General features: G+C 37.0%; 1 protein-coding gene across 1 annotated transcript in view; it reads left to right on the top strand.

Moving 5' to 3' along the window:
- The window catches only part of plch2a (phospholipase C, eta 2a), a 191,935-nt gene that overhangs the window by 156,134 nt on the left and 16,716 nt on the right, over window positions 1-19,085 (top strand). The window contains exons 11-18 of the mRNA XM_089119344.1: window positions 7,351-7,458; window positions 9,020-9,172; window positions 11,194-11,292; window positions 11,594-11,694; window positions 11,808-11,893; window positions 15,785-15,970; window positions 16,227-16,334; window positions 18,411-18,535. Coding sequence (XP_088975470.1) covers window positions 7,351-7,458; window positions 9,020-9,172; window positions 11,194-11,292; window positions 11,594-11,694; window positions 11,808-11,893; window positions 15,785-15,970; window positions 16,227-16,334; window positions 18,411-18,535 — 966 coding nt within the window. The remainder of the gene's footprint in view (window positions 1-7,350; window positions 7,459-9,019; window positions 9,173-11,193; window positions 11,293-11,593; window positions 11,695-11,807; window positions 11,894-15,784; window positions 15,971-16,226; window positions 16,335-18,410; window positions 18,536-19,085) is intronic.

Genomic DNA, 19,085 nt, shown 5'->3' with positions numbered 1-19,085 from the left:
CTGCACTCATGATGTCAAACAAGCAGGATGTAAAGCAAATTTTTTGTATAAACATGTACAGTATAACAACTAAACAACAAGCTAATAGAATATGTAAACATATACTTTCAATTTATTTTTATGAAAATGTAAAAAAAAATGCTATTTTATTGATTTTGTGCTTCATTATTTTCTCTGAAAATGGTATCATGTGTAATCTTTTACCAAAGAATAAGAGAAATTTCTGCTGTTGTTGGTTGTTTTCTAGCAAAACCGTTTAGTCTTATTGATATGAAATCTATTTTCTGAAGTCCAGCCCTCTTCTGTGCTTTTAATAAAGTGTGAGGTTTGGAAATTGGGCCGTAGATTGAGCAGCTCGGCAAGCGAGTTGGCGCTATAATTGGAAGGCAGACTGACGTTCCCACTAGAAAGAGAATACTGAACTGTAAACTGGGCCAGCCGGTCGTATTGACAAATTTCTCGGCACAGGCTGTGAATCATGGAGCACGTGGCTTCTGGGAGCCCAGAAAACAGACTATGTGTTGTTATGCGTTCTCATCGCAGCACAATCAATGAATTTGACTAGAATTCAAGGGTTAGTTCACCCAAAAATGAAAATTATGTCGTTAAAGGAGTTGGTCACTTTTCAAAAAACTTTTGCTGATAATTTACTCACCCTCATGTCATCCAAGATGTCCATGTCTTTCATTCTTCAGTCGAAAAGAAATGAAGGTTTTTGATGAAAACGTTCCAGCATTTTTCTCCATATAATGGACTTCAATGGGAACCAAACGGTTCAAGGTCCAAAAGACACTTTCAGTACAAACTGTTCAAAGGGCTTTGAACGATTCCAGATGATGAATAAGGGTCTTATTAAGCGGAACGGCCCCTCATTTAAAAAAAAAAAAAAACAAAGTTTAAGTTTTATAAGCTCAAATGCTCGCCTTGCTCTGTTCTGTGACGCGCGTTCATGACTTTCCTGTTCGAACTCGTTCATCAAAATGAACAAATCTTTTTTCGAGTCAATTCGTTTGTTTCGTTTGTTAAATGAACCAAATGACTCGGAAAAAGATTTGTTCATTTTGTCGCCCATGTGACACCAGTGGGTTAGTTCGAATATTTTTGAAGCATCACAAATACATTTTGGTCCAAAAATAACAAAAACTGCTACTTTATTCAGCATTGTATGCTCTTCCGGTTCTGTTGTGGATCCGCCTTTAGTGATGCTGAAGACGTACAACTGCTACTGTATCTGGTGACAATACAATGCTGTATAAAGTCGTAGTTTTTGTTATTTTTGGACCAAAATATATTTTCGATGCGTCAAAACATTCTACTGGTGTCACATGGACGACTCTGATGATGTCTTTATTTCCTTTCTGGACAAGGACAGTATACCATACACACATTTCCAACGGAGGGACAGAAAACTCTCAGACTAAATCTAAAATATCTGAAACTGACATGAGGGTGAGTCATTAATGACATAATTTTCATTTTTGGGTGAACTAACCCTTTAAATGTTTTAAACTCTACCCAAAAATGAAAATTCTGTCACCACCCTCATTTCGTTTCAAACTTTTATGAATTTCTTTCTTCTGAGGAACACAGAAGAAGATGTTTTAAAAAATGTTGGTAACCGTTCCCATTGACTTCCTTTTGTATGGACAAAAAACAATTCAATGGAAGTCAACGGGAACCAAAACTCTTTGGTTTTCAACATTCTTCAAAATATCTTCTTTTGTGTTCCGCAGAAGGAAAAGAATTCATTTAGGTTTGGAACAACATAAGGGTGAATAAATAATGAAGGAATTTCTATTTTTGGGTTAGAGTATCCCTTTAAGTTTAATTGCTAAATTTTGTTTCATTTTACATAAACAAAGTAGTGCAAAAGGTTACAATACTTTAAATTTAATCCCTGATGATGAAAATCAAAAAAAAAAAAAAATTGGGTAGAGACGTAAATGGATTTTAAAGGGTGTTAATGCAACGGCTAATAAAAGCAGCAACCAACAGCACACACTAAAACTAATTACAGACATAGTTTGACCCTTTATTGATTTACCCATTTCTGTCTTATCTATCACTGGCCTCTTTCTGGTAATGTCCCTGTCTATGTCAGTGCTGCATCTCTGTAGTCAGTACACACACAAGTGCTGTTCTGTGCGCTTTAATCATACTTTTTACAGATAAGAACCGGTATGTCCCCTGGGTTTTTGTCTTGTAAGATGCTGTTACTTTTAGAACACCCCTGGGCCAGAAACGTCCTCTACAGAAATGCAGATAAAAATGCATTTAGTATTGCAAGCAGCCAGTCCTTTTATATGTACTTGCATCATGCGTTCGTGCAGTAGCAAAACTCACTCGTAGGGGCGATAACGTTTCTTACAAATGCCTGGCTGCTTCCAAAATAGCATACGCTCTAAATAAGTTCTTTTGATTAAGTAATTACTTAGAGACCACAAAAAAAGTATGTTTTTTATAGTATACATGTGTGTTGAATGAATGTGATCTGGACACACTACATTCACCTTATCATTGTCATGCGTCCATTACATTGCTTCACTGCCATTCACATTCCAATTGTACATTCGATGCCCACTTCAGAATCTCATCGTAAGTCATCCCGGTATTTTTTGGGCAGTTTGCGGGTAATGCAGAAGAGAAAACGATATAAGAATGAGAAAATTCACGTTAATAACTATTATAGCTCCCCTTGTGGTAAAACTGATCATGCAACATGTACTTGTGATGCGTTATAAATTGCATCATATTGAACACAAACATGAATTCAAGCTTTGGTAGCTAAAAACATTTGCTTTCAAACGTGTGTATAGATGCTAGTAGAGATTTTTTGCTACAAGAAAAGGGTCAGATTTACTAACAGCTAACGTCAGCGCAAAACCTGTTTTGGCGTTAAAGGGTTAGTTCACCCAAAAATGAAAATTAAGTCATTAATTACTCACCCCCATGCTGTACCAACCCCGTAAGACCTTCGTTCGTCTTCGGAACACAAATGAAGATATTTTTGATTAAATTTGAGAGCTGTATAACTACCACATTGGCTCCTAAAGGACTGCCTCTTGACGGCCCAGAAAGTCAATGAAGAAAATGTTTAAATATCCCAAGTGACTACCGTGGCTCAACTATATGTTTATCAAGTGACGCGAATACTTTTTGTGCGAAAAAACAAACAAAAATAACGAGTTTATTCGACTATTTCTTTTCTTCCTTGTAGGCCAGAACGAGACTTCCTTAGATTTCCACGACGCATGCGCGAGAAATGCGATCTGAAGTGGTGTAAGCTGGTGTCATAGACATATACACTAGACCTCACCTGGGGGTTCTAAGCATGCGTCAAAACCGCCGCCATCTTGGAACAGGGGTCTTGTCATAGGAAGTAGCTAGGTAACGCTGCTATCTCTGCCTTTACTTCGAATTCATTGATGGTGGCGGACTTTTGTGCAGCATATGATGTTCACCGATGAAATCTGAACTAGGAAGAATGTTTAAAAAAAAAAAAATAATAAATCTTTCTGGAATCAATGATAAATACATGTCTGACCGTTGGAACAAACAAAAAAAAAACAAGAAAAATCGCATTCATGATGATTTATGGTGATTTTATTTGCGTTAGACCTGTCTACTACATGGGCTATATGCACGCATAAGTTCCGCATTTGACGTAAGGATGCTCGTCCATTTCCGGTTGTGGAGATTAAAGCGGAGGAAAACCGGAGAAAACGGGATTATGGCAGAGTCTTCAATATTTACTGTCCTCCCGTCTTTGAAACGAAACGTACATACGTTTAGATGTAATTTTATAAATAGTTATGTTTATTTAATATAATTTTAAAAAGAAGCATAAACACAACGAGGGGTGTCTGTTTTATCTGTTTTTGTGACTAACGTTTCATTAGTATAACCATGGAGTATAAAATTTAATATAAATTCTCGGTATTGCATTGGACTCTATGATCGGCGGAAGTTATCGAGCATCCTTAATCCTTCACCGGAAATACCGCTGTGCATAGAGCCCATTGACGCTGATGCATTAAAGTGGAGGGGCTCCCCTGTTTCAAGATGGCGGCTCTATTGACGCATTCGTTCCAATGAACTGCCGTATCCAAGGTGAGGTCTAGTGCATATGTCTATGAGCTGGTGTAAGCAGATCGCAATTCTCGGGCATGCGTCGTGGAAATCTAAGGAAGTCTCGTTCTGGCCTACAAGGAAGAAAAGAAATAGTCGAATAAACTCGTTATTTTTGTTTGTTTTTTCGCACAAAAAGTATTCACATCGCTTGATAAACATATAGTTGAGCCACGGTAGTCACTTGGGATATTTAAACATTTTCTTCATTGACTTTCTGGGCCATCAAGAGGCAGTCCCTTAGGCAGCCAATGTGGTAGTGATGCAGCTCTCAAATTTAATCAAAAATATCTTCATTTGTGTTCCGAAGACGAACGAAGGTCTTACGGGGTTGGTACAGCATGGGGGTGAGTAATTAATGACTTAATTTTCATTTTTGGGTGAACTAACCCTTTAAATACTGTCAGGATTTAGGCACACAGTGAAAAATTTGCTCTGAAAAGGCGTGGACACACACGCAGCTGACCTTATTGCATATGCATTTCTAGGAGTTTCCCATTCATAAGCAAAATTTAAGATAGGAGAGTTTTTAAATGTATCATACAAGGTGATATACTAAGGTTTGCGCTAGTTAATTCACAGTTTTTTGCGCCATTATTTACCGCCCGCTGCTTGTCTAAAACCAGACGCAAATTTGGGCTGCTCTTGTGTTGGTCGTTATGGAACGACCACTGTGTTCTAATGTAATCATTCTGGTTCTACTTGCACCAATCAGGGGTGCGTTTCCCGTACAACGACGTAGTTCGCTGATTCACTACCATAGCACGATGCATCGTTGGTGAAATCAACTAGCTAGTTACGACTGTTTCCCGAAACCCACTGTCGCAAAGTATCGTTCAACCACGTTGGTTTCGCACGTGGTGGAGTAATAACTACTTTTAATGAAACTGTTTGAAATCCAATTAACGCTAGATTTGTTTAATATAAATTACAGACATGTCATCTGAGGACTATTTCTAATTGTTCTCAGTTGTTTTGCTTTATTACCATACTCAATATTTGGCTCATTCTTACATAGTAGAGCACGTTCGCACATGCGCACTCTTCAAACACGTTACTTCAAATCTTTTGACAAACTAAAAGACTTAAATTACATTTGTATGTATTCTAAATAAAAGACACCGGTTGTACTGAATGTCAGCTTGCTTATTTTGCTCAAGATAAGGATTTATTACCTCCAAATGTCATGAAATATAGAAACGATGCCTCTAACCACAGGTCGAGAGCTGTCGTTCAAACCACACAACTTTGCGATGCTGTTTGCGAATGTTCGTTGGAACGATGGTTTCGGGAAACACCGACTCGTTGAACTATGCTGATAACGACGGAACTTGCGACCATAGTTGGCTAACGATGCTTTCGGGAAACGCACCCCTGAGCGGGATTCGAACCAACATTTTTGGCATGGAAGGCTAGTGTGCTAACAAGGACGCTAAAGACCACAGCGTCTAGAGTCAGACGCTAATTTGCACAGCTCATACTAACTAGCCTCTGTTACACTCGCCCCCCTAACACTCGCCCCCAACCAGGATTCCAGCTGCCGTATCTGGCATGGGAAGCGAGTGCGCTAACGAAGGCGCTTAAAGGAGTAGTTCACTTTTCAAAAAAACTTTTGCTGATAATTTACTCACCCCGATGTTATCCAAGATGTCCATGTCATTCTTTCTTCAGTCGAAAAAAAATTAAGGTTTTTGATGAAAACATTCCAGTATTTTTCTCCATATATTGGACTTAAGTGGGAACCAAACGGTTCAAGGTCCAAAAGACAGTTTCAGTGCAAACTGCAAACTCAGGTGTGTTTGATCAGGGTTGGAGCTAAACTCTGCAGGACTGCGACCCTCCAGGAAAGAGTTTGAGAAACCCTGCTTTAAACGATTCCAGATGATGAATAAGGGTCTTATCAAGCGAAAGGATCGCTCATTTAATAAATAACAAAGTTTAAGATTTACAAGCTCTAATGGTCGCCTTGCTCTGTTCTGTGACGCACGTTTGTGACTCTCCTGTTCGAAACGAATCGTTTTCTGAGTCAATTGGTTCGTTTTGTTTGTTGAATGAACGAAATGACTCGGAAAAAGATTTGTTCATTTTGATGTACGAGTTCGAATAGGATAGTCACAAATGTGCATCACAGAATGGAGCAAGGCCACCATTTGAGCTTATAAAACTTAAACTGTTGTTTCGCTTGATAAGACCCTTGTTCACGATCTGGAATCGTTTAAAGCCCTTTGAACAGTTTGTAGTTTGCACTGAAACTGTATTTTGGACCTTGAACCGTTTGGTTCCCATTGAAGTCCATTATATGGAGAAAAATCCTGGAATGTTTTTCATCAAAACCCTTAATTTTTTTTTCGACTGAAGAAACAATGACATGGATATCTTGGATGATATGGGGTGAGTAAATTACGGTATCAGCAAAAGTTTTTTTCAAAAGTGAACAACTCCTTTAAGACTGCAGCCTCTAGAGTCAGTCGCTAGTGCGCCTCTTGAGGCCAGGGGAGTGAGGTTTCCTCGCACATCTCTTTCTAGCTTGCCTCCGTTACTCTAACATTTCCTGAATATAATATTTTTTTATATCTGCACTTAAACAAAAAATCAGTTTGAAAATGAACAACAACAGCCAATCAGGGTAAAAAAACAAAGATGTTTAACATACAGCTGTGTGGAACATGATTTTGGGCCACATTTTATTTCTTAAAGGCCACATATGTTGTTCCGCAACATTAGTGTCAAAAACAAAGTTCAACTTTGTGCAGCTAAAATGTGTCTAACTTAAAGTTGTTCATGTTAGTTGAAATGATGCAGTCAGCGCCGATGCTACGTCAGTGAAAATCTGTTTCATGTTTATCTAAATAAAACTGATGTGAAATATAGATCCCACTTTATTGGTTAATGCTTGTTATTGTTGTACATACAGCCTCTGTATTAATAGCTATTAGTATTAGTATTAGTATTATCTGTATTAGTAGCTGCAGTACATAAAGTATTAATTAAGTTTTGTTGCTACATGTCCGAAACATCTGTTTATTTGAAAAATGTTGCATTTAATTCACTTTATCTGCGATAAAGCAAACACAGAGAAAGCTTCCCTACAGGAAGCAAGCAGAAATTGCCTGACTTATCTTCTCCTTTTTTCAACTCCTCCCCTGACTGCAAGTGTTTATACTGCAATAGTGTTAAATATGAATTAGAACACATTTCACATGTTTTCTATATGTTTCATAGGGTAAGAAACTGTCTGCAAATATAGACGAGAACGCAGAGGAGGGGGATGTGTCTGATGAAGACAGTGCAGATGAGATGGAGGACGACTGCAAGCTGATGAATGGAGATGTAAGTCATTTTTGATGATTATATGGTGAATTTTAAATTATATTTAGTGGAAAAAATCTGTTAACTTTTAGTAATCCGATCCGATAGTAGCCTAATGTGCATTGTGGGATACGATATTCAATGCTGTCCGCTGTTATATTATACACTGCGCATGTAGTAGGTCATTCATATACAGAATATATACTTCATCATTTATAAATATAAGATTTTAGTATTATGAACTCTGATGAAACATTTCTTTCTTCAAAAACTCTGATTGTGTATTACTGATACTACAAAAACTATAGTTCTGTTTTCTTATAATTGTCCTTCACAAATGTTTTTCATATTAAAATAATAGAAATGGGAGTTTTTTCACATTATAGAACTTCTACTAAGAGATTTAATGTTTATTTATCATGAAAATAATGTCATTAGTCTTCATTTTCTAAATGCAAAATATAATGTGTTTTATTATTATTGTTTCATTTAGGGTTAAAATATCCCCTAGACATATTCTTGAAAGTTTCAATGAGAAACGCCTTAATCCTCAATTCTTCAAGTCCTTCTACTGTATGTCTGGCATGTTATTTTAGCTGCTTGCTTTATATTATTGTACTGCTTGCAAAGGGCTCTTAGAGAAAACTCAATGGCTCATGCATTTTAGATGAAAGCTCCTCTCTCTTTTAAGTGCCGTAATGTAAAAATAAAGCAGACATTTTTGTAAGTGAATTTGTCATGAATTTTTTCTGTGTAAAATTGGGTCAAGGAATTGTGCTGAACTGACCTGGATATTTTGATGAATGGTTTTGACCTTGATGTTCTCTGTAGAAAGTTGCAGATGCTATTGCAATGCTAATCTTAAAGGGACAGTTCACTTTGAAATAATTTTTTGGTATGTTTTAGCTTACCTCAAGGGCATCCAATATGTAGGTGTCTTTGTTTCTGCAGTAGTTTCAATTTTGAAATTTTAAGGTCAAACCTTTCGTGTCTATCAATCATATAATGCAGGTCTATGGTCACCACCTCAAAGAGCATGCACAGAGAAGTCCAAATTAAACATGATTTAATGACTCGTAAATGTAAGTACACATTGATGGCCTAAGACACGAAACGAGCGGTTTGTGTGAGAAAACGAACAGTATTTATATCGTTTTCTCTTGTAACCACAGCAACGTCCAAGTGATCTAAGGGCGCGGGCGCTTTTGTCGCTGTGGTAACAAGAGGTAAAAAAACGATATAAAAACTGTTTGTTTTCTCACACAAACCGCTCGTTTCGTGTCTTAGGCCATCAATGTGTACTTACATTTACGAGTCATTAAATCATGTTTAATTTGGACTTCTCTGTGCATGATCTTTGAGGTGGTGACCATAGACCTGCATTATATGACTGACAGACAAGAACGGTTTGGCCTAAAAATATCAAAATTGAAACTACTGTGGAAACAAAGACACCTACATCTTGGATGCCCTTGAGGTAAGTTAAAACATACCAAAAATGAATTTCAAAGTGAACTATCCCTTTAAGGCATCACATTAGGTCCATTCAAATTCAGTTCTCTCTGGGTCTACTCCTTTACAGACATCCATGAACAGGAAGCAGGCGGAAAATGTTGCAAAGAAAAAATTAGATAACCTCATGAAGGAGTCAAAGATTCGTGACCGGGAAGATCCAGACAGCTTTACCATGGCAGCCCTGCCGCCCACGGGAAAACATGACAAATCACCACTGAAGGTTAATACACTGTACTTGACCCAAACTGCATTCATGGAGAGGAAATGTTACCATATTTACACACTGCAAAAAATCAAGTTCTTACTTAGTATTTTTGACTTGTTTTCCAGTAAATATCTTAACATTTTTAAATCAAGATGCATTTAAATGAGAAACAAAAAAAACATAGTCACATAATTAAAATGAAGCAAGTTTATGTCTAAAATAATAAGAAATATCTGCCCGTAAGGTAAGAAAAATATTTTCTTATTAATACTTTCTTAAATTTTTTTTTTTTTTTTTTTTTTTTGCTTCTCAAATTTTTTTATATTTGTATTGGAAAACAAGAATTACTGAGTAAGATTTTTTTTTTTTTTTTTTTTTTTTTGTTGGCAGTGCAAACAAATGCACCCTATTCAACTTTTGTTGCGTTCTATTTTCTATTCTATTTTAATGCACATGGATCATTGTAGTTTGTTTATTCATTTCTCAGATTTGTTTTTCAATTGAATTAATCATCAATTTTTACACTTAATATTTAGAGAAAAAGGAGACTATAACCTAAAAGCCAAATGACATACTGTAAACTGATCATTTAATCTTTAAAATATTTAAAAATTTCAGACAAAAAACTGTTCTCTTACCTTTCACTCAATTAAACGGTTCAGCAAGTGCTTTAATTAGGTTAGTTCTGCCTTTGTACAGATGTGTACAGTGGTGTGAATAAATGTTTGCCCCCATGCTAAAGTTCCCTAAAAAGAGGAATAAAAAATCATCTTTTGGATATTGATCTTAATGCCTTAATTAGAAAAATGAGGAAAACTCCAACCTTTAAGGACACAAATTTTCTTTGTGAATGAATAATGTATCATAAATAAATAAATGTTTTTCCTTAAAATACAGGGTGCATAAGGCATTGCCCCCCTATGTTAAATTCCCACAGAGTCAGGCAGATTTTTATTTTTAAAAGCCAGTTATTTCATGGATCCAGGATCATATGCATCCCGATAAAGTTCCCTTGGCCTTTGGAATTAAAATATCCCAACATCATCACACACCTTCCACCACATCTAGAGATTGGCATGGGGTACTTTCCAAAAGATCATCTTTCAATGCAAATCAAACCAGCTATTAGGCTAACTGAAGTAAAACCATGCCAATCTCTAGATGTGGTGGAAGGTGTGTGATGATGTTGGGATATTTTAATTCCAAAGGCCAAAGGAACTTTATCAGGATGCATATTATCCTGGATCCATGAAATAACTGGCTTTTAAAAATAAAAATCTGCCTGACTCTATGGGAATTTAACATAGGGGGGCAATGACTTATGCACCCTGTATTTTAAGGAAAAACATTTATTTATTTATGATACATTATTCATTCACAAAAAAAATTTGTGTCCGTAAAGGTTGGAGTTTTCCTCATTTTTCTAATTAAGGCATTAAGATCAACATCCAAAAGATGATTTTTTATTTCTCTTTTTAGGCAACTTTAGCATGGGGGCAAACACTTATTCACACCACTGTATCGTGTGGTCATTTACTTAAGACAACTACACCCTTGATGGCCAATGATATAGGCAAGGGGGACAATATGATGTATTTTTGTAGCATTTTCCCCTGAAGTCCACTCTCTCCCTGACACTCAGTCTGTTTAAACATGTTAAGTCTTTAAATCTAAATGACCTATGTTATAACTAAGTAGCTAAGTTAGTTCACACTGTCATTCATCAAGGTGGACCAATTTGCTAAATATACTGAATAATGGGTTTATGTGTACATGTGGATGACATGCAGCTAATTTGTTTAGCCGGCACAATCAACCATTTGGAAAGAGCGAGAACAATCCTGTTTAAATAGGTTGCTACCGCCACCTAGTGATCATTGTGTCAAAGAATAAGTCTGTTTTCCATTCGCGGCAAAAAGTGTATCTATACTTACTGTAACTGCCCACTGTGAGTGTCATGACAATGTCTAGTGTAGCCTCTATTTAATGTATACAGTCCAGATTGTCACTGCTATGCGTATATATTTTGAACTCAGGGGAAAGCAGAAGACAGCACTGACACTGGAGATGAGGCCAACGTCGGTGGCAACAAACGTGTGTCTAAATCTTTCATGGGGAGCTTTTCCAAACGCAAGGTGCTTATAGATTACTTCGCAAACACACCCACATTCAACAAAACAATGTTTCTTCCCATAACAACACACTGCACACACTGAAACAGACATCCTCTGCTGCATAAATCAATTATTTATACTGAATGAATGATTCATAGAAATAATAAAATGTGTGTACATGCAGCTCTCTAGAATAGTAATAATAAACACTTTGTGAGTCCTGATCACCCATTCGAGGTTTATTTTCCAATAGTGTTCGGCTATGTCTTACGTATTGACTCAATTAACACTGCATCACCCCAACTCCATCTGTGCACTGTAGAAAAAGACGAGTAAACTGAAAAAATCCTGCAGTTTTGAGGATACGGACACCGATCAGGAGAGCTCGAGTGGCGCGTCTAAAGCACCAGCGCATCACAGCAGGTACCATTAGAATTGCTCATGTGTGAATTTATACTGTATAGTTAAATATTTCAATATTTTGTGTGAATGTGCTTCAACCTTCATGCAACTGTGACTGTAATCTGTTTTAACAGAAAGAAAAAAACCATGAAGTTGTCAAGAGCACTTTCTGATCTGGTATACACGAAATCTGTCGGCATACCAGACTTTGAGGCACAAGGTGAGAACAACAGAACATATATGTGAAAATCTCTTAACATTTGCACACAGAACACTTCCTGTGAGATTTAGTATTACAAGCCTTTATTTAGGCTCTAGAGTGAACACTTAACCAATCGAAATCCATTAGAAATGTTTATATTATTAAAGCTACACTGTGTGATTTTTACCCCCATCTAGCTGTGAAAAGGTATATGTCCATCCAGTGAATATTAGTTTCTGTTCCTCTCAATTCCGATTTCGTTTGAACTCCTACGCTGGCCAATGTAGTCCAAGATTAACATGGCTTCCAGTTCGACCTCGTCCATGAGTGTTAATTCAAACGTAAACGCGAAAGGCGAAGCTTGAATTAACGGATATGTCCCTCTTTGGCTAATGTACTTTCAAGATGGATGGGCAACATGGTGACCGACATATTATACACTCACGAGAATACTATATTACTTGAACGAACTAAATATACATTAATGAGCACATACTGTATATTTTTGAAAGAACTAAGTGTTTTTAGCTAAGAAGAAACTAAAAGAGTTGCACAGTGTAGCTTTAAAGGATTAGTTCACTTCAGAATTTACGTCATCCAAGATGTCCATGTCTTTCTTTCTTCAGTCGATAAGAAATAAGGTTTTTGAAGAAAACACTCTAGAAATTTTCTCCATATAGTGGACTTCAACAGTTTGAAGGTCCAGATTGCCGTTTCAATGCAGCTTCGAAGGCTCTACATGATCCCAGCCGAGGAATAAGGGTCTTAAATAGCGAAACGATCAGTCATTTTCTAAAAAAAAAAAGTTTAAATACTTTTTAACCACAAATGCTCAGCTTGCACTTGCTCTGCCATGCACCGCGCATTACATAATCACGTTGAAAGGTCAATCGGGATGTAGGCGGAAGTGTGCAAACCAAATGTGCAAAGACTGTCTAACGCCCTTTAAAAAAATAAATAAATAAATGAAAGGTAAAACAACGATGCCAGATGATTTTGAAATTGGAAGAGAAAATTTAGCTGTTCATACCGGGACGAATTTCACGTGCGTTATTTACCAATGTTTAACGCCTTGTGACTAAACAAAGGACGCCAATGTGAGTGTGCACACCGACGTGTAAAACGCCATGCATAAAAGCGTATTTTTTTTAAAAAAAAAACACCTCGAGTTGGGTCTCGCCTGGATGGGCCTAGGCCCCCTCATTTACATGTCCGGTCCCCCCAAAAAAAGTTGTTTTATTTAGGATTGATAGATTGACCAATCAAAATGCTGCGCGGTAAAATGCGGCTTATTTTCAAACTTGATTTGTTTATATAACGTGTTGCGCGTAACGTACGCTGTCATCTTCATCTTTGCGTGAGAGTTAATATGCCGTCACAATGGCAGGCGCTCAAACTCAAAGTACAATATTACACTTTTTTTAAAAAGCACGGAAAGATCAACTTGATATATATATAAATAATGTTGCCCCCTCATTTAAAGACGGGACCCCCCAAAAATAAAATTCTGGCTACGCCCCTGGTGTGAACACAAAAACGCTGACGAATAACGCGTGCTGATATTCGTCCTGGTGTGTACGGGCCTTTATTCCTCGGCTGGGATCGAGCAGAGCCTTTAAAGCTGCATTGAAACTGCAAATTGGACCTCCAAACCATTGAACCCCATTGAAGAGCACTATATGGAGAAAAATCCTGGAATGTTTTCCTCAAAAACCTTAATTTCTTTCCAGCCGAAGAAAGAAAGACATTAACAGGATGACGTGTGGATGAGTAAATTATCAGAAAATGTTTAGTTCTGAAGTAAACTAATCCTTTAAGGTTATATTAAAGTTCATTACACAGAAATTACACTGAATAAAAAATGGTGAAGGATTTACTTTGAAACAATTTTTATTCAGAAATGAAAATAACAAATAATTACAAAGTAACAGCAAAAAAAACCATTACATTTATTTAAAAATGAAATTTTAAAGTGGAAAGACATAGAGGGCCCCATTTTAACGATCTAACACTCAAGTGTCAAGCTGTGATCTCGGGGCTGTTACTATTTAACCGGCGGGGTAAATGACTCTTGCGCTCGACGCAAATCTAAAAGGGGTTGGTCTGAAGTAGCTTCATTATTCATAGGTGTGGTTTGGGCGTAACGGGAAACTAGAACATCATATCACATTCCATTTAAGAGCATTATGAACGACGTACGCTTGTTCCATGGTGCAATACTGTACTATTATAACGGCGCATTTTGGTTCACAGCCGACGAGATTCTCGTCAGGGCCATAAAAGAAAGAGAAGGGACATTGGGGATGGGACAAACCCACCCAAATTAGCTTCGGTTAAACATGCATATAATCATTTGGGTAAATGTGTAAGCTTTATACCTGTCCCATCGTCATGGACACAACAATGATTTCCCTCGTGATTTGATATTTTTCCTTATAATAATGTATCATTTGCAAAAAGTAAAATGCATCCGTGTAGACGAGAGAATCATCTACTGTGTATGCGCGTTGTTCACACTCTGTATTAAGGCCAAGCATTTGCGCTTAAAATAACATCTGAATGTACGCACAATGCGCCACTGACTTTAGACTAGTTTTTTTTTTTTTTTTTCTGGTCAGTGGCACAATTGTTTTCTGGAACTGCAAAATAGCACCAGGGGTTGTTTTCGGAACACGCCTCCTTTTTTGCGCTGAACAGCCCAGGGAGCGCCAGTTCATTCCCTAGTCTGCCGGCGTCCGTCTGTGGAGGGAAAAGTCCACTTTACACGGGGGCAAAATACGAATGATCCATCAATTGTGCCGGTTGCAAGATAGGGCCCATAGTATTTTAGTAGTATTATTTCTATTTTTAAATTAGTAAAAAGTACTTTGTTTTATTTTTATCAAAAAATTAATTTACTAATTATTTATTAATTAAAGGAGTAGTTCACTTTTTAAAAAAAAAAACTTTTGCTGATAATTTACTCACCCCCATGTCACCCAAGATGTCCATGTCTTTCTTTCTTCATTTGAAAAGAAATGAAGGTTTTTGATGAAAACATTCCAGCATTTTTCTCCATATAATAGACTTCAATGGGAACCAAACAGTTCAAGGTCCAAAAGACACTTTCAGTACAACTGCAAACTGTTCAAAAGGCTTTAAACGATTCCAGACGATGAATAAGGGTCTTATCAAGTGAAGCGATCGCTCATTAAAAAAATAAAAAATAAATAACAAAGTTGAAGTTTTATAAGCTCAAATGCTCACCTTGCTCTGTTTGTGACTCTCCTGTTCGAAATCAAAATGAAAGAATCTTTTTTTCGAGTCATTTGGTTGATTCAACAAACAAAATGAACGAATTGACTCATTCGTTTTGATGAATGAGTTTGAACAGGAGAGTCACGAACACATCACAGAACAGAGCAAGGTGAGCATTTGAGCTTATAAAACAAACTTTGTTATTTTTTTTTTGTTAAATGACCAGCCGTTTCACTTGATAAGACCCTTATTCATTGTCTGGTGTCGTTTAAAGCCCTTTGAAGCTGCACTGAAACTCTCATTTGGACCTTGAACCATTTGGTTCCCAATGAAGTCCATTATGAGGAGAAAATCCTGGAATGTTTTCATCAAAAACCTTCATTTCTTTTCGACTGAAGAAAGAAAGACATGGACATCTTGGATGACATGGGGGTGAGTAAATTATCAGCAAACGTTTTTTTTGTTTAACTCATTTGGAAAAAGGATTAAGAAAAAACACTTGGTAAATATGCCTGTTTTTTGTTTTGTTTTTTTGTATTTGTGATTTTCTATTTGACTAATATTTGACTCTATTTTTAAGTAGCACTCATCCTCCAAATTACTCCAGTTGTTCAGATGGGTGTAGTCCAGTGTTTATATGTCAGCACCTCGTGCATGTGGTTTGCTCTGCAGTGAGCAGCTGCAGTTGGCAGGTGTCGTCGATGAGCGAGACCAAGGCCCATCAGTTAATGCAGCAGAAGCCAGTGCAGTTTGTCCGATTCAACCAGCGCCAGCTCTCCCGCATCTACCCCTCCCCTTATCGTGTGGACTCCAGCAACTTCAACCCACAGCCCTTCTGGAACGCTGGCTGCCACCTGGGTACGTCAGTCCACCCACAAACAAATATTTATGTTTATTGGAGAGACCAAGAATAAACCGTATGCCTGAAACATACTGGGAACCTGCTGTTCATTATTCAATTGACAATGGTTCAATTCTTTAAAGACACAAGTGGATTTACAGGAATTATTAAAAATAAAAAAAGGTTCATTTTTATTTTAATTGCTGGAATGGCCCTACACCACAGATATGCTACTATAATATAATCGTAATTGTCACTTTTTTTTTCTTTCAGTTGCTTTGAACTACCAGTCAGAGGGCAGAGTGCTACAACTCAACAGAGCCAAGTTTAATTGCAACGGCAACTGTGGTTACATCCAGAAACCTGCCTGCATGTGTGAAGGTGAGTTTCTGCATTCCTAGGTTGATAGTTTATTATGTATGTTTATATATGTATAATATCTTCCTGATTTTGTTATATTTCACTATAGTGTTGCTGCATTGTAATATTTTTATTCGATTATATATTACACAGTCAAACCAAAAATTATTCAGACATCAGATATCATTTTTGATATTTTTTTACTAGGCCTAGTAGGTGCAGGACACTATAATTCATTTATCTAAGTGAGGATCGCAAAATAAAGTAAACTGTGACATATTATACACAACATTTCTACATACGGTGGACTACCAGTAAAAATAATAAAAATATGTGACCAAAAATTATTCAGACACTTTGACATTGTCATGTTTTGCTTACGTTTTTTTTTTTTTTTTTAATTGATAATGCGAACTTTTTAAACCACAGACTGAACAAAATTAAGCATTGATTGCTAGTTGGTTGACCAAAATTGGTATGATCTAATTGTGTCTGCTATTCAACATAATTCATTTGTGAGACAGTCTAACAGAAGGACGGCCAAAACCAGTGAAATATTGTATTACCATTTTCTAAACTATAGTGAATAAACTGTGATTATGTGAGAAATGTTGAAAGTGTCTGAATGAATTTTGGTTTGACTGTATATTCCATTCAGGAATATTCCATTCAGATTTTACTATTATATTAATCACAAAATCAATATAATACAATTTTAGTGTCAACAAATGGGCTCTATGCACAGCAGTATTTCCGGTGAAGGTCTAAGGATGCTCGATAACTTCCGCAGATCGTAGAGTCCAATACAATAACGAAACGTTAGTCACAAAAACACACAAAACAGACACCCTTCGTTGTGTTTATGCTTCTTTTTAAAATTATATTAAAGGGTTAGTTCACCCAAAAATGAAAATTCTGTCAGTATTTACTCACCCTCATGTTGTTCCAACCCCGTAAGACCTTCGTTCATCCTCGGAACACAAATTAAGATATTTAAGATATTAAGATCACTCCTGTATACTAGTCCATAGGCTTCTTGAGGGAATGACACTTGCTGGCATCGAAAAGTCATTAAAGGACATCGTTAAAATAGTCCAAGTGACTACAGGGGCTCAATCTTAAGTTTATCAAACGACAAGAACACCTTTTGTGCGCAAAAACAACAAAAATAACGACTTTATTTCAACTATTTGTTTATTTCTCCCTCTGCCTCGAGTCAGGTTACTAGTTTAATAGCTTAAGCTTCTGTTATTGGACGTCACACGCATCACACACATGACCAGCGTCGGCCAATAGTGAGCCTACGTGTGACGTAGCTCTACGCAATCACACTACGTTAACTGACTACGGGCCCATGGAGAAGGAAGTGAATAGTTGAAATAAAGTCGTTATTTTTGTTTGTTTTTGCACACAAAAAGTATTCTCGTCGTTTGATATAGTTCAAATTGAGCCACTGTAGTCACTTGGACTATTTTAACGATGTCTTTGATGACTTTTCGATGCCAGCAAGTGTCATTCCCTCAAGAAGCCTATGGACTAGTATGCAGGAGTGATCTTAATATCTTAAATATCTTAATTTGTGTTCCGAAGATGAACGAAGGTCTTACGGGGTTGGAACAACATGAGGGTGTGTAAATACTGACAGAATTTTCATTTTTGGGTGAACTAACCCTTTAAATAAACATAACTATATATAAAATTACATCTAAACGTATGAAAGTTTTTGTTTCAAAGATGGGAGGACAGTAAATATTGAAGACCCGTTTTACCCGGTTTTCCTCCGCTTTAATCTCCCCAACCGGAAACTGACGAGCATCCTTCCGTCAAATGCGGAACTTATGCGTGCATATAGCCCGTTACATTTATTGTTATATAAACAAAACAATGCCATTTATTAAGTAAATGAATAAGAAACATGTCCAATACAGGCAACAATGGACAGCAATGAACAATATTCAATAGATCAGTTGATCATTCTATAGATCAAGTCAATGTTAAGGTAAACCCAAACTAGGAATCTATTTCCGCAATAGAGTTGTTGATGTTCTGAGATATGGAATTTGAAATATGGAATTCTGTTATCCTTTGTTCTTGCAGGTTCTTTTAATCCAATGGCAGACGATCCTTTACCAGGTCGGTTGAAAAAACAATTGGTTCTTAAGGTCATCAGTGGCCAGCAATTACCCAAACCCAAAGACTCCATGCTGGGTGACCGAGGAGAGGTAAATCAGCTCAAGCTTCAAATCGAAAGTTTAGCACACATTTTAAGCACACAAAAGAAGTGAAATATGCAGGCCAATTCACACTGCACAGACAGTCGCAGATCAACGTGAACAATCCACAGGTTGCAGTACGCCACTTCTCAGACCTTCCATGACCCGTCAAATGGCCGATTGAGCATGTTTAATCTGCAATAACAAGCTTCAGAGGTATCACAAAATCCGACAACTCAAAGTGTCTGTTGCAGTGTGATTTGGCCTTATAACATTCATCAAATTGCTTAAAGTTCACTCATTATGAGCATTACAGATTGGAGCGTTACTGATTCAAATGCCTTCGATTTATACACACCATAAATATTCATACACACCATACACACCATAGCAATGATTTATTACAATGCATTTAACTTCCATAATGTGAAGAGTGAAATGAAATATTCAGTGAGGAATAATGCCAGGGCCTTCTATGCATCCGGATTTGAATGGATTGTGAAACAAAAGCTATGATATCCAAAAACATTTTCATGAATAATGTGCACTCATAACTAGT

The sequence above is a fragment of the Pimephales promelas genome, chromosome 14 (genome assembly GCF_988280905.1).
Source record: "Pimephales promelas chromosome 14, fPimPro1.hap1.1, whole genome shotgun sequence".
Classification (NCBI taxonomy): Eukaryota; Metazoa; Chordata; class Actinopteri; order Cypriniformes; family Leuciscidae; genus Pimephales; species Pimephales promelas.
Note: the sequence above shows the minus strand (reverse complement) of the source record. Positions and strands in the feature narration are given on the sequence as shown.